Source organism: Psittacula echo (genome assembly GCF_963264785.1).
Source record: "Psittacula echo genome assembly, chromosome: 4".
NCBI lineage: Eukaryota > Metazoa > Chordata > Aves > Psittaciformes > Psittacidae > Psittacula > Psittacula echo.
In genome coordinates this window covers 36,794,462-36,811,356 of record NC_137738.1, presented here as the reverse complement: position 1 = coordinate 36,811,356, position 16,895 = coordinate 36,794,462, and the positions used below count along the sequence as shown (strand labels likewise).

Sequence of the window (16,895 nt, the reverse complement as noted above, 5' to 3'; positions counted from 1 at the left end):
AGGTGTTGTGGTCGTGGCCTCTAAAGCTTGATTACTGCAAAAGAGGTTAACCAGTGGTCAAACAAAGTTCCCTCAAAAGCATTGTCTGTTGCAAGCACAGCAGTGGATCTACTTAGAAACCTCCATCTTCACCAAGCTCACACCAGAGCACAGGTCTTCATATCTGTTACGAAGTCCATGTCAGAGAGTCTGTAAAGTAATCAAAGCCTTCCTTGGTCTTGATCTAACTGTTTTAGAAATTGTTCTTCATTTCAAAATCATAGACACCCATGGTCAAAACTGTAGGTAACCAGGGACAAGGGATTGCAGGAGACATCTTTGATAGGTGCTGTTCCTGTGCTCCTTCTTGCAGAAGAGAGTGGCCATGGACCTCTGGATCCTGAACACTGTGCAGAACACTTGCTATTGCCTGTCTGATTTTGATTCAGGAAGTCCTGAACAAGGTGTGCTCACATGCACACAAAATGCAGCCCAGTTTTGGCTTCCCCTTCCCTTCTCCCCCCACTCCAACAAACAGGTGAACAGAAAAGTGAAATAACAAGTGAAACTTGTTTTCTGTTCATTTTTGAGGAATAAATCCTTGTCATTTCTCTTTTAAATATTTGGAAGACTGTGACAAATTAAAATTAACAAGGTCATATAAAAGCCTTCTTGAACAGGTAGATCCAATTTAAAAAATATCCTGGATTTTGGCAGAGTTTGTGAACCTCACTTCATTTACACCACAGAAAGGAAGGACTTGCAAATTAAACTCTCAAATTAAACCTGTAAATTGAGATGGTGAAGTGGCTTTTTGGAGAAGTAACTAAACATTGCCACAGTATTCATTTCTATTTGCTGAAGGAAAGACTTTATAGCTGTCTTTGAAACAACTTTCTTCCTGCCCTTGCCGTCCTGCAGAGAAGCTGCATCACTCTCTGCAACAGCTCCAGTGCTGTTTCCCGTTTAACTCTCTGCTTTATCTTTGTACCTATTAATTTATCTCAGCTGTGGTGGGAGCTGGTGTTTGTGGCTCACCCACCTCGAAGGAGTTAACTGGGTTTATTACATAATCTGTTTAACATTCAGGATGAATAGGAAATGCACGCCCCTCCTCTCCTACAGTATGTTTGCATGCTTTAAATCACACTCCTCCCCGTCTGTGTGTAAGCTCCACGCCACTTGGCATGCCCTGAGTCTCTGTGTGTGTGCTTGGGTGCGCGCTTGCATGCCTACCTGGAGCTTTGCCCTGACCTGGCTTCACTCGTGCTACTGGCAGCATTGCACGCCCGTGTGTCTCGTGTGTGTGCACACACGTGAGAAGAGAGGAGCAAGGGAAGGCGAGGCAGTCACATTTATAGGAAGTGCCAGCGGCCAATGCCAGTGTGAAAGCAAACTCTGTCATCTCTTGGAGTGCTGCAAGTGGACAAACTGCCTGACATAATGCCAAGTTTTGATGAAGTTTTGAAGGAAGCTGGTGAATTTGGAAGATTTCAGAAGAGGGTCTTTTTCCTCCTTTGCCAGACTGGCATAACTTTTTCTTTCCTGTTCGCCAGTGTGGTTTTCCTTGGGCAAGCACCAGGCAGCTACTGGTGCAGGATCCCTGGGGCAGCTGAACAAAGTGAGCTATGTGGCTGGACACTGGAAGAGGAGCAAAACTTCACGGTACTGCCCCTGCGCCTGGGGAACAGGTCCTCCAGCGGGGAGTGTGAGAGGCTAGATGTCGTGTGGGACACCTCCGTCAGCTGTGCCAGCCTGCTCGCCCACTACAGCAATGGCAGCACGGGCTACCTGCCGCTCACCACGTGCCATGATAACTGGGTGTACACACAGCCCCACTCATCTATCGTTAGTGAGGTAAGGAAAATCCCCATCCTCTAATCTGTGCTCCCATCCCGGTGCGGGATTGTGGCAGTAAAATGGTATTGCCCCTGCAAGGGTCATTGCTTTGGTGGCTGGTTTTCCTTTCTGGATTTGTTTTGTTCTCAGTCACAAGCAAAGAACGATGAGAATGATCAAGTGTCAGCATCAAGCTTTTAGAGAAAGGTGTGCTAATCTGAAGGGTGGCTCTCCAAAGCTAAGCATCCCACACAGAGCCAAACACCATACACAGAGTTTGCTCTGTCACTAGAGGAATGTCGGATGAACATAAAGAGTTAAGTGCTTATAGCTGGGGCTTCTGGTGCTTGGTTTTGGGCCAGCAACTCTGTCGATGTAAACTCCAAGTGTAGCTGACTTACACCACTTGACGATCTAGGTACTGTATATTATACATTCTCTGTTTCCTGTACTGAACATTTAAGTCTGCAGGTAGTAAAAAAACCCTGGTGTCAGAATGCCTTTCTGAGATCTGGCAGGAGCCAGCCGAAATGATTGTGCTTACTAAAGAAAAAACAACAAACACACATTTTTGCCCAAAGCTATTATTCAGCTTTTCCTGAAATGTCAGTGTCGGAGAACCACAGACTATTACCAGTAGTGGTAAGCCCTGGCAAGTGTAGTACGAACAATAATAAACATGCAAAAGGCCATTTAGGATGCTTTCCTAGGAGATCCTCTGTGTAATCTGTAATCATGCTGTGGATATGCTGTGGTCTGGCTCCAGCACACAGTCTGCACACTTGAAGTGCGTATTTTAAGGTCATCCCAACAGTAACTGTCACCAATGCAGTGATGAAAAATAGGAAGTGTGCTTAAAGGGGTTGGCTAGGAAATCATCATGGTGCTCCACAAAGCTTGCAACTTGGCCATGGGCTTTGGCTCCTGCCTGTCTTATGAGCCTCCCACTGAGTTTTTTGACTGGATGCTTGCACTGGAGCTGTGCCCTCCAAAACATGGAGCAGGGCACAGCTGGCAAAGCCCTGAGTTAACACTGAACTGAAAAGTGGTGCCTGTCTGAACCTTTCAATTCACCATCCTTCCCCCATCCAGCTGGGACTGCTTGATCTTCTCACAGCTTCAGGCACAACAGAGCATCAGCTTTGTGCCCTGAGCACCACATCTGACCTGAGCAGCTTTAGCCAGGATCTCTGCTCAGGAGAAGATAAATCAGAGCACCTGGCTGGCCCTAGAGCAAAGGTGAGAAGTAGTTTCGTGTATGATAACTGGAATCAAAGCTGCTCAGAAGGCTGTAATTGACAAACGGGGAGCTGGTGTCAGACTTTGGTCCCTGTGAATTATGTATCTCTGCCCACGCTGGCAGTGGCAGCCAAGGCTGGGTGGGCAGGAGGACAAATGCTGCCTGAGAACTGCATCCTGCCTCCAGAGCAAGCTGTGCGAAGTTGCTGTTGTGAGAAGATGATACTGCTATCTCCAAGGTACCTCTGTTGTGGGACTGCAAGGAGTTAGATTATGGCATTTTTTACCTGGGCAGTCTGTACCAGCTGTTCCCCTCAGAGCTTAAAAATAAAACTAGAGAGTTTCCTTTTGTTGCTCTTTTTCCCACCTTCAGCAATGTTGAATTTTGAATTGTGTTTTGAATTGTGTCCGTAAGATAGTGCTCAGAGTCCGATTATGGCAGCAGTCTGTGTATCTAGCAAAACCACTGGGATTTTCCAGCAGGGCTGAGCCACTGAGTACAGCTATGAGAAAACAAAACCAGGTTTGTACCGCAGTGGTAAATGGGAGTGAAAAGTTCAATGTTCTCTGGCAAACATCTCATCCATCTGCATCTTCTTCTTCTCTTCTCATGGAGAGATCCTCCAGGACCAGGGATGAAGGAGGAATGAAGGAATGCTTGTGGAAGCGCTTTCCACCTGTGCTCCCAAAGGTACACATTGGGAAAAGCAGGGAGTAACAGTCTGCAAGTGGCAACAGGATGGGACTATCTCTCTCCTGTGCCAAGGCAGCATGTTCCATCACCAGTGTCACTGTGGCTCCTAGCAGGAATTTTGCCTGCACCTCAGATGGAGGCTGCTGGCCTGTGACCTGTGGCACATATGTCGTGTTCCCAGTTTTGCAACATTTGTTGGATAAATCACATTCCACGGGGCTTGGTTTCTTCATCTAAAAGGAAGCCTGTGGCACGCACATCCTGCCTCAATTGCTTTGAGATCAGCTATTAAAAGGAACTTGATATCTTATTAATGTGTTGTATGTCCAGCAAAGATAATTTGAATACCACATTTAATTTAGTCTCCTATCACTCAGCTGAGGCTCCAACAAATCATGACTCAATTTAAGCAAATTTGTGCTCCTTTTAATCAGCTCACCAAACATGTCTTTTCTCATGTGTCTACTTGTAAATGCTTCATGTTTCTGTTTCTTTGAACTACCTAAGATTTCTGGCACTTTATGTCTGTCTGAATCAACAGTGGAAGTGATCAGGGAGATAAAGTTAAAAGGATGAGTTACATGACAATCTGAAGGACATATGTTCAGGGATAAAGATGGAGAAGGGGGGAAAAAAGGAGAGTCAGGGTACTGAAGGTGTTCTTCCAGGCCTACGGCAAACACAGACCTGGTGTGAATTTGTAGCATCTCAGGGTAGGCAGAGGGCAAATTCAGGCACATAACACCTTCGCTGGGAAAAGATGTTGAATCACAGAGCAGGTCTGGCAGCCAAACCACAGGCTATAGTAATTGGTGCTGAACATCCAAAAGAAGCCAAATCATATGGCTGGAGGGACTGATTTATGAGGAGTTGTGAAATGAATGGTGTTGCTGTACTTACTTCATTGCTCTGATTTGTACATGACTGAAGCATGTTGCTCACTGCCCACTCTCTCATCCTTAATAACTTCTGCAAAGGTGTTCACAGTAGCATCAGCAGAAGGAAGCAGAGGAAAAAGGGGGAATGTGGACTCATAAAAACCACCCACTGCTTTGCAGGCAGTACTTGGGGTGCCTGCTGCATCACATATTTGTTGCTACAGGACTCCTGAATGTCAATGCTGGGGTACAGTGGGGTGCTGGGAGAATGTACCAGGGCTTTCCTCCTTCAGCATTTGAGAAAAGTGAAATCTATTAAGAAATCATCCCAGGAGCAACATATGGCAAAGGCAGTTAGCTTGATCTAGTGACAGGTCAAAGTACTGCTAAAGATTCCCTTTTAAAATCTTCTTTTGATGCCTAACAGGCTCTGAGAGGAGGTTCCTAATTCTGCAGTGACATGCCTAAGGGTCTCTGTGCTCCATTGCTTTAGGTCAGGCTTTTCCATGAGGGCAATCCAGATCAGAGGAAGAGTTATCAACTCGTGGTGCATGCACAGCCCAGCACCGTGGTGCCTGAATTAAAAGCTGGGCAAACTGGAGCTGGGATGATGTCAAGCAAAGTCCTGTGCTATGCATAAGCCTTGGCAGTGCCCCCTCCGACGCAATGGTGTCGCAGATGGTGGATCTGCGCAAAGGACTTTGGCCCATGCAATCTGCCCTGTCTAATCGAGCGTGTCTTGCACAGCTCCCTGTGAAACTGGAAGAGGCGGCTGCATGCGTCAGTGGGGGGGACAGGAATGCAGTAGCTTCTCATGTTTTGCTTGGAGAGGGAGTCTGAACGGGTAATCACCAAGCTAAATCCATCCTTGGCTCATGCCCGCTGATGCCATCTGAAATGATGCTGGTCGTAGCAGGTGGCCAGCGCAGGTGGCCAGCGCTTCTGCGAAGGGAAGGCTGGTGACAGCAGCATCTCTTACAGGGGGAGAAGGGCAGGAAAGGACCATGTTTCTGTGCAGCAGAAGGGTACTGGGCGGCTGCAGTGGACCAGGGAGGGCACAGTCTCCTGCTCTAGTTAGGGGGTCTGGAAGGGAGCCCAGGTCTCTCTCTGCACTCCATGACACTTGAAGTAGGAAGCATGTTGCCAGCCATCTTCTGCCAAGTGAGTCAGGAGAGGGACACACATACCCAGGACATAGGGAAGTCAATAAAACTAATATTCCCAGGAAACTGTGCAGAAGACAAGTCACTGGCCTTTAATTGGGCTTTGCACTGTGTGCTGTCAATCCATGCAGAGAAAGTCTAGCATTCTGTGAAAGGGTGGCTGGTGATATTTTGCAAAGCAATAATCATTTGATTCAGACATTTTTGATGATGATGACTCCTAGAGGTATGTGCATTAAGTACAGTCGCACCTGCAGGCTGAATGGCCTGTGGTGGTGGATGAAAGGAAGAGGGAAGTCTACATGGTCAGCAGCAGCTACAGCACAGCTGGCATATTTTAGGCTTATTAGAAGCCTCCGTTGGCAGGAGTTCAGCAAGAGGGAGTGATTCCAGTATGCCCTGTCTGCAGCAAGTCTCCACTCCATAGATGATGTAATTTCAAGACTTGCCAACGATTTATTGCCAAAGTGTGAGGTCTGACATGGACAAATGATCATCTGAACATATCCTATTGCACCTGCTGGGAATAAATCTTCCTACTCCTCTGCTTGCCAGCCGCCTCAGAAAATGACAGTCAGCCAGCATTTGCAGAGAAGTCTGTAAGCAAAGCAATGTTTGTTATGTAGCTTTTACAGTCCCTCAGAGCAGCAGATGATGTGTCTGTCAAGCTCAGGGTGGATAAAGCACAGCTGGTCCTTTTGCTGTCCTCCTCCAAGGCAATAAACAGTGTAATTCATCCCCAAAGTGTTGATCTAGTGTGATTATGGCCATTGGCATGGCAAGACCCAGTCTTATTTCAGCCATCAGGGTGGGATTAATATTAAGTAGTGGAAGGAAAGGGGAAAAGGGCAGACAGAGGAGCAAAGGGAACAGTAATTGTTGAATTCTTAAGACCCTCTAACTAAGCTTTCCCCATGAGAAGCACTGAAGCAGTTCCTTGAATGGGTTATGCCAGTGGGGTAACACCTCTGTCACTGCCATCGAGCCAGGTAGTACTGACAGTGGGCTCAGGCCTTGGTTTTGTTTATTGCTTTTAGGACAGCTCCTAACAGGGGCTTCTCCCCTTTGTCGCTGGGAGTGAAAGGGTAAACCAGCCTGTTTGGCCACTTGTATGAATGCCACTTAAAACCCATGTGTGGGCTCTCAATGTGCTGTTGTAATTGGGCTGAAGAATCACTGCAGATGTCTTCATTGACCAAAGAGTTTCATTCATTAGTTTGAAATTAATTGTAAGAGGCAGTAAAGCGATTATCAAATTCCTACTCAAAGTTGCTACGTTTTGAAGAGCTTTTAATAACATTGTCATTTAAAGCAATGCATTTCTTCACGAATAGGTGTGCTGAAGTGTCTTTGGGCTTTCTCAGTGCATAAAGGCCTCTCAAGGTCCAGGAATTACAAGTTTGTGGTTAGTCTGCATGTCAAACCAAAATGGAAAATGTTTGCCTTCTGCCAAAGGTGTGAAGAAAAGAGAAATTGCCACACTCCTTTTGTTTTCCAGTCATCAGTCATGTACAAGCATTTCTTCTGTTCCCATCTCAGCCAGTTCCCACTCCTTTCTATAGTGATTACTACACTAATGAACTAGAGGGAGCTAGTGCAAAACCTCTTTGATCCCCCAGAGAGATCTCACTCATGCAAATGAGTGTGGCAGTGAGTGCAGAAATGGGTTACAAGGTTGTGGTGGGTGCATGCACTTGTGCAATGAGGGGCTTAGCTGGGAGCATGGCAATGATGGGGAAGAGGATGTGCCCTTAGCTGGAGCAGGCCAGCTGAGCTAGTTCACTCGGTGATTGCAATGTGGAGCTGGCTAGCTAGGTTTTAACAGCGTGTAGGTGTAGCCAGTGCTGTATGGGTCAAGAAGATAGGCTTAAGATCAGGGGCAAAACCCCCTAAGGCTTTCCTTTGCTTTTCCATATCCTTCTCCCCACACTGCAATAAATGTTTTAGCAATTAAATTTCGAGTCTATGGAGGAAAGGGGACTGAATGCAGGGCATGGTGAAATTCTCTTTCTGCTGTGTTGACCTGGAGGAGATCATTCAAGTGAAAGCAGAAATGTTTTCTTCACCGCATACATACATGCTGCAAGGACACTATTTGTGGACAGATACCTACAAATGCAGGACAGGACATTAACCTCTCCTCACTCCAGTGTCTCCCAGATGTTTCTCTAGAATATGTCCCAAATTCTGCAGCAGCATGGGTGTGTTTTTGCAGGCAGAGAGGTGACACTTCTGAAGGGAAGCTTCAGCTGGGTCCCAGCTTGCTGAGATGTGTGATGCTCTGCAATGAGCCACTGGTTTCTTTCACAGCTTATTTTCAGTTGATGTGAGCTATAGATCTTCTCTGGAGGTGCCAAAGTGTAATGTTCAGGAAGAAACCAAAGAAAACCAAAGTCAGACAGTTGAAGTCTAGACAGGTAGTGAGCCCTAGAGCTTTTGATTGTGAATGCTAACAAATTTGGAAGCCAAATGGGATCCAGGGAGGGTAGTCTGTGACATTTAGAGACCATATGCTGGGATTTTTTTGGTATGTTATGAGAAGAACTTATACTTTCAGGGAATGGGCTCTCCTATTACTCACAGTGGGAGATGGTTACTGACAGAAATACTGATCCCTCATGCCACCAGATACTTGCATGGAGGTATTCCTGGTCGTTGAGCATGGGCAGCATCTGCCTGGGCATAGGAAAAGCCTATACGGTAGGAATGTAAACATCAGCCCATGCATAGACAGACATGCGCCCGTTCAGAAACAGGAAGCACCATTCCATTTCCTTCTGTGAGGACTGCTAGCAAGGTGCATGGGACATGTTTTGGGGGAGTTCTACCGGCTAAGTGGAGACAGGCTGAAATGCTGGGTAAACAGATGGAGATGCATTTCCTCCACGTGATGCATATGGGGATAACTATCAAGCACAACCAAACCAGGTCACAGCTGAAGTGGTGCTGTGGGTCTGACAGGGAGCTTAGATCAGAAACATGTATCTGCAGGGTGTGCAATTTTCTTTTAAAGGTTACATTCCCCTCTAAAGGTTATGTTTGCAAACGAAAAGCAAGACATTAGCAGGGTGATGACTTAAATGCTAGGTGCTATGTCAAGCAAACAGAAGAGGTCTGAGAAAGCTTATCTGTACCAGAAGCAGTTTAAATACTTAGAAAATAACAAAGCGCAGGACTTAGGAGAGTACAGTAAGTGTTCTGTCGTTAATCTCTTCACAAAGAGCTTAAGAGTTTCTTAGAAGTTTTCTGTATTTTCCTGTTTCCTGGAATATTTAAAATATTTGACTATGTTTCAACTGCCACCTGAATCATTTCAACTGCCACCTGAATCAATCAGACATCAAATGTCTGTTCAGATGAAAGAGTCCTCTCTGGTAAAGATATTTCCCCCTCCCTCCTTTTGGCATGCGTTCATTCTCTTGCCCTCTTTCGTGACAGTTTATTCATTGCGTGATTACAGTAAAGAGGGATCAAACTATTTAAAAGATAAATATACCCTTTGAAGAAGTATCAAACATATAAACTTTGAGGGCCAGCACCTGCAGCGGGCACTGTGGCTGGTCCCTCAGGGCATGACTCCACCACCACCCTGGGAGGCAAGCTCCTCAGCTACCTGTGTGGCTTTCCCGCTGCTCCTCAAAGGGTAGGTGCCTTCCCCAAGAGGGTGTCTCTGCAGTGAGCTGAAGGTGCCAGGCCATCAGAGAGTGGGAAGCACACCTCTCCTCCTGTGGGGCAGCTGCAATGTTGTTCCCTTTGCTATCACTTGGGATATCACAGGGAGAGCGTCCTAGGTCTTGGGAAACCTGGTGTGTTGGCTCAGGGAGAGCTGTAAAATACCCATGCAGTTTATGGCCATTAGAAATGTGGGGCTTGGTCTCTGAAATCAACAACTGAAATTATGGGCAAGTGTATTTTAAGTGATCTGCAGTGTTTTTATTCATGGATTTGATGTCTGTGTTAGCACCATCTCATTTTAACATTGCTTCAACACTTGTTACTAAACGCACTGCTAAATTTTGTTCTCACACTAATTTATTGCTGTTTCTGGTGGGTCAATAATGCTCTTATTCACTTCTCCGTTCTCTCATTGGTTGTTTTGGCTTATGAGGGGGTGTCCTTTTCCATGACCATCTTCTTCAGGAGCAATTGCAAGTGTTGGAGGATGTTTTTCTCTCTGATCCAGGCAGGATCACAGCTCTGATCCTGTGAAGGGCTCTTAAACTGGGTCCTGTATGAAGCCCTCCCTGCTGGTCCATCAATCAGCCTGATACTTCTCTTTAAGGTTTTGATCTTTCAAGGATCCAAGCCAATTTTGAGGTGCTGAGCGACCTTAACCTTCACCGGGAGAAAACTCCCTCTGCAGACCCTCTGCAGGCCACAGGCTGGACCTCTCTGTTATTCCTGGGGACTGCTAGGAGAGAGTTGTGCAGGCTTCTCTCTTCCTCTCTGGGGAATGGTGCTCCCCGGGTCACTCCACAAGCGTCTGCTGGAAGCAGAAAATAATGCTGTGAAGGTTTGTGTTAAACAGTGTTCAAAGCCGGAGCACAGCTGCAGGTTGACTCTGACCTGTGTCACACTCCATTGCTGTAAATGACTGGGAAAAAACCAGCACATCACAGCCAGCTCTGAAGCCATCAGTAGGAAAATGCATGAAATAACACAGCGTTTTGTAAAACAGCCCATGGCATCAGGCTCTGAGCTCTCACTACAGCTGTCACCCACACAGCAGAGCCTGCGGTCTCTACTGCTGTCACTGGTCTGATCAAAAACCCACAGGGAGGAGTGCAGCTATGTGGTGAGACAGGCAAGGAGAGTGAAAGACCTGTGCTGTGCTTGGAATTCAGAATATTACAAGAAATGGTTTCTTACTTGGGTACATAAATAAACACTTAAGAGTATTACTTTAAATTTATGGGTCCAGATTCAGGTTCAGTGCGATCCCAGTTTGGGTGCCTTCTGTAGACACCTCTGAAATCCTAGGCCCAGGGAATACTTGCTGGGCGTTACAGCATGTAAATGGGCTAAGACAGAGCTCAGGCTTATGGCATCATATTTCAAAGCCTGGAGAATGGTGAGAGGCAGAAGAGGCTGTTAATCTTCTTTCTAACCCACCCTGTGGTCACCCATCCAAGCACAGTGTTTGAGCACTGGTGTTGTGGTACATGTGCTGGTGAGCACAAATGTGACACACTGTGTGTGTGCTTCAGCAACCAGTGCCTTGTTAGTGATTAAAAGATTTGTCACAGCTCATGCCTGAAAGCAAAAGGGTATCTCTAGGGAAATGGTGGCAGCTGCTCTTGTCCATGGCTTCCCTTGGTTCCAAAGTCGCATTGTTCCTAAGGTTACCCCAGGCATGAATCAAAACCTCATGACTCTCAGCAGGTCTACAGAACTTGGCAGGCAGAAGCTGGGATTTCTTTATTCTCAAAGAACCTCTAAAGTAATTTGCACTGACATGCTGTCTGGATAACTACTTTAGTTTCATTCTAGTTTTAATTCCTAGTGTCTTTCTCTTCTTTCCTTTCATCCCCTTCTCCCTTCCCTTCATCTCTGCCTGTCACCATCCCCATTTGTGTTAATGAATTCTTCAGCTATCCACCAATGTAACAACTTGTTAGGGAGTTATGACTACTGCAGTATAAGGAATAGAAAAGTCTGGGAAAACTACACCAGGAAAATACATATTCTACGTGTCTGAAATGGATCTGAGATCTGTTTTTTGGTTTCCTCAGAGACCACATATTTGTGCTTTTATCTAGAAGACACTAAGAAAAATAATTAAACCTCTATCTCTAAACTGGTATTTTAATTGGCTGTAGCTGTGCACCCTTACTCTGCACTAAATAAAGTCATGGCATTGCCTTGGCAACAAATTTAACAACATTGTGCTTGGTTTGCAAAAGACGAGTTTGCTTTCCATATCTGGACAACTGATGCATGAAACACAGCATCTTTTTGGCAAGGAGGAACTCTCCCTTTACCTTCACAACAGCTCAAAGAGTGCTTGTTATGGCTACACTTCCTTGGCCCACTGGTGCTTGCTGTTAAGCAATCATAGTTGAACTTCCCTTTCTCTTTCTCCTTCCCTTTCCTCTTTCCCCTTCCCTTTTCCTCTTCCTTCCATTTCTTCTTCCCACTTTGGACCTATGCAGTTTCTATAATGTTTTGCCCTGAGGATGATGAATGAAACATCTGGGGTGCTTATGCCTCTCCCTTGTTCCCACAGTATAACCTCGTGTGTGGCAACGCCTGGATGCTGGATCTCTCACAGGCTGTCCTCAATCTGGGGTTTCTGGCTGGCGCATTCACCCTGGGCTATGCTGCAGACAGGTACTGTGTAAGCACTGCTGTCCTTCCATTTGTTTGGAGGTGAAATTACTTGTAATGTCACCTGCAATAAGCATGCATCAACATTTTGGGGGTTTAATTCACTTTGGATAAACTTTCCCAGCCTGCGTTAACAACATCAACCAATGGTAATCTTCACTTCCTTTTGGGCTGGAAACTTCATGCCATCATGCTTACTGATCCTGTTTGGACTTTAGAATGTCATGAAAAGAGCTTTTCTTGCCATTTCTCATGTTTTCTGTGCACATCTGGACCCAGGAAGGGCAGAAGGACACAGAAATTAAAAGGAAGCATTCATTAGAGTTTTCTGGACTCAACATTCTTTTACCAAAGAATGTTTAATAGGGGCTATTGATGAAGAAAGCAACTACTCGAGGAAAAAGCGAAGGCACAAAGTACGGTAACTCTATCCATTCACAGACTGGACTCATACGCTTACCACCAAGGTCATAGCTCCCTCCAGCTGGGCTGTTAGAGCTGGATGAATACCAAGGAAAAGATGTAGGTGATCCTCAGGTTTGAGTAGCCACCCTGCCCAGGAGTGGGAAGCTCCCATAAGCCCTACCTTTCTCTTAGGGTAAAGGAGAAAGCTGGGTTTGTGCTTTTGCTGATAAGTAACAGTAGTCAACCTATGCATTGGCTGAGAGCACCACTGATGATTTTGATAGCAGAACATTTTCATTATACCTGTTCTATTTGCTACCTGCAATAATCGTAATAATAACTAAAATACAATTTCTTTGTAGGCACAAATATTTACAGAATTATCTGGAATGTCATCTCAGATAACAAAGTTTAAACTAGCAAGGAAAACCTCTTCTTTCCAAGGGATATAGTAATAGGGGGAAAAGTAAGGCAGAAAAGATGCTATGGCACTGGCTAGCTTAAGATATCTCTGCTTAGTGTTTGGCTGTGCAGTTGTGATACCAGCACCTCAAGACTGTGTAAGAGTGGAGATATCACAGCTAATTATTAAGATAGGAGTACTTGTGTATTGAGCATAATATGACTACAGTACAACTATGAATGTTATGCATTGATAGCACTGGAGAATGTGCTACAGCCAGACCATTTGATTCTTGTCTCCTTGGCAGCACTGAAAAGGATGTACTTGGCTGAAAATACCCTAATTTTTTGTCCTGTATAAATTCTCTTCTCAAAACTTTTTGAACAAAATGATCAAACAAATATTCTCTCAAATAATTTCTAGTTAGGCAAATTGTAGCAGAATGGACTCAGTCGGAGTTCAATGTGATCAGACAAAAGTAATTTATTATAGAAAACTAACTCTTTATATATACTATTTCTTAAAGTTGTTTACACTAACTTGGCCCATTGTGATTGGATATGGATCTTTGAGGCCCTTAACAACTAACATATAATTGATCAAGCATAGGTGTGAGAACTTGACCTTCAAAGTTTTCCAACAGTCCTCAATTCAGCAACTCAGTAAATTCCAGCTCCTTCTTATCTTGCTGGGATTCTCACTCCCAGTGCCTCACTCCCATCCTCCTTCACCTTTTGTTGTTCCTTGGTTCATGTCGAACTCCACGTAGGCACTTGCCGATCTGGGTACATGGTTGTTCTTTGCCAGAAAGTCATCCACGTCTCCCCCTTTTTCTTTTTACACAAGCCCAACGCGCTTTGTAGCTTTCATAACCATGCATTGAATACATTGAAAAATACACGGCAACAAAATCAAAATCATTAAAATGACAATAAACACCATTAGTCCACCTTTTACTAAAACAGCCAGCCAACCTGTCAGTCCCCATTCACCTAATAAATTGTCCAGCCAAGAGGCTTGCCCATCCTCATACACCATGTGTAAGATCTTAGCATGTTTCCATATTTCTTCAACATAGGTCAATCACAGGCTGCTGGGTCTGCCCTTTTTCTCCTGGATGGCTCTCTGATAACAGGGGAGGCCATCCCCTCACATCAAGGTCTGGCATGGCATGTGTCCCCACCGCTCCACACCTGCTGGGTTGCAGCCAGCAGCAGAGCTAAAGGTTCTTCCTGGTGGCAAACACAGAGGCCAACCTAGTCTTGCCCTTGACTGTGGCAGCAGGCATTTGGTCAATCTCAGTTCTTGTACCTCGTTGTCAATGCAGAGTTTCACCTGCTTCATCCAGTAACAAGTTGCTACTGTGGCAAAGCACACACAGATTTACATTACCAGATAACTATTACAGGTTACAGCAGCAGCAAATAGTTACATAATTTTTAGTTTTTTCTTCTTAACCCAGCAGCAGTAACAATGGAGAAGGGATCAAAATGGAAATTTCAGTGGTGTTCCAAGGACACAGTTTCCATGAAAGTACAGGCAGGTTTTGTTGGGTTTTGTTTGTTTTTGGTTTTTTTTTTTGAATTACAGCTCTCCTTGTGCGTGTCTGTCAATAATGACGGGTTTTGCTGGAAAACGGGACTCATGAATACATTACGCTGACTTTGAAAACAAGCAATCTAAGCCTAAACAAAACACTGGAAAACCACATAGAGTAGTTAAAGAAGAAATTACTTTCACAGAGCTGGCTTTAACTGCTCTTAGGAGACTAATTTATGAAAACAGAAATCCCCAACAAAAGTTTCCCTTAGTTCAACTGCGTCAAGAATCTGAACTGTAACATATGGGCCATAGTTTAGATAAAAAAAGACAAACCGTTTTCTAACATAAAAATGGGCCTGGTGAGGACATCACCAGTTTTAAAATCAGTGACACAAAGGCAGTGATAACCACCACAGGTAAAAGATTCCCATATCCCAAGGGCTAACACTGCAATGTTTCAGGCAGTCTCCCTTTGGAACAAGACTGGTCTCATAAAGGCGCTTTCAGATCTAGCACTAAAATGAGATGCCAAGGAAAAAAGCCCACCTTTGTGTCTTTCTGTAATTTTCACTTTATTTTCACTTTTCAACAGATATGGCAGAATCCTCACCTACCTGCTCTCCTGTCTCGGGGTTGGGATATGTGGTATCATAGTGGCATTCGCACCAAACTTCACTATATTTCTGATCTTCCGTTTTCTCCAAGGCATGTTTGGCAAGGGAACCTGGATGACATGCTATGTGATTGGTGAGAGCTGTTATCTTTCTTCTTTTCTTATTAGGAAGAGCAAGGGATTTTTGGAGGACAATGTGTCTGGCGACATGTGCTCTTGATAATATTTTTTCTTGGCAACAAAGCACTGTCCCTGGGATCAGCAGACAATGAATAACCCAAATCCATCCTAGCTAATGCATTTGTCCTCCAAGACAAGGAGCCTGCATGCAAATTGTAACTTGACGTTGTCCATGGTCTGGGCTCATGCCTGAACTGAATGTTTGGGGAAACAGTCACTGGCCTTTGTCCAGACCATACTAGGGGTCTTTCCAGCAGCTAAACAGTACAGTGCTTCCTTACCTGGTGAGGTCTGCTGATTTATTAGTAGGGAGTTGCCCTCTAAGAAGGACAGGAAGTGCAAACCCTTTCTGATATTCAGCACTGATAGACGATGGAAATGAGCAGCAGTGTACAAGCCTGCCTGACCTCACACAATCCCACGGAGAAGAGTGAGGAAGTAATTCAAGAGGACAGTCTAAGAAGAGTGATGTGTCCTTCAGAACTGTCCAAGCTCTCCTTCAGTACCCATCTCTGGAGTCTGATGGGGAGGGATTTACATAAATAATTAAGGAGTGGAGGAGTGGAATGTGTATATACAGAGGGTTTCTTATTGCACTGAAAATCACCAAGATGATCAAAATCTACAGAGCAAGCCTAGATACACAAATAGGGACATGGTTAATTTTGGCAGAGTCTGAATATCTTCCATAGATGCTCAGAGGAGTTAGTCAACTGCTTTTTCTCACTGGAAGGACGGGCACTTGGATGTCTGCTCTTCATTCTTCAGCTGGGAGGCTTTGCATAGTGCCAGCTAGACACCAGGCTCCCTATTACGATTATGATTTCCTGAAAAGGAAAAAAGACGGGAAGCTATTTTACAAATAGCATCAAGCCAGCAAAGATCCAGACTATCTGATAGCTCATTGTCATGCCCAGCAGTGAAGCTCCTTGCATAGCAAGCTAACTTTTCATGAGAAAAGGATATTGTTGTGGCATCTTGAAGGACTGCTGGGTTCAGAAAAGGAAACTCCTCTTTAGAGCATGAAATAGCACATTGAAGAAAGCATCATACTATAGCTGAGACATCAGATTTACTTTAAACAAAAATCAGCCATTCAATAATCTACTCAAAACACAGTGACAACGCCATTATATAGTGCAAAAAATTGTACCATCACTGGAGTCCGTAAGGGCTGGGACAATATTTTTAACTTCCTAGTGGAATTTAGATGAGTGAGGGCAGAATTGCAACCAGATGTAAACAGTTACAGTGAGACCTGAATACACTGTGGTGATGTATGTGCAAACATACCTGTCTGGCCCTCTGAGGATCTAAAGCCCAGACACACCTCAATTTTGTGGGTAAAGTTACACTGCTGAACAGCTCAGGTCCAAGATCCAGGGAAAGAGTGAAAAGCTATTTTTCCCCTCACTTGCAAGCAGATGGCCTAATTTTATACTGAGATCTTATCCTAAAACTTCGGTGAGTGTTCTAACCAGCAAAATGTTCCTTAAAACAGACAAGTTTTAACAGAAAGAAATGGTTTGCAATGCTCGTATCAGACTGCCTGACTTCAGGGAAAGGTTCAGAGATACAGCGCTGTCCTGAAGGAGAGTGTATTACCTCAGCCCTGATCAGGTGCTTAATTCTT

General features: G+C 44.8%; 1 protein-coding gene across 1 annotated transcript in view; it reads left to right on the top strand.

The window, feature by feature from the left end:
• Positions 1–1,422: 1,422 nt before the first annotated feature.
• The window catches only part of SLC22A3 (solute carrier family 22 member 3), a gene marked incomplete at both ends in the record, with an annotated part of 28,021 nt that continues 12,548 nt past the window's right edge, over positions 1,423–16,895 (top strand). The window contains 3 exons of the mRNA XM_080616534.1: positions 1,423–1,836; positions 12,019–12,122; positions 15,062–15,216. Coding sequence (XP_080472660.1) covers positions 1,423–1,836; positions 12,019–12,122; positions 15,062–15,216 — 673 coding nt within the window. The remainder of the gene's footprint in view (positions 1,837–12,018; positions 12,123–15,061; positions 15,217–16,895) is intronic.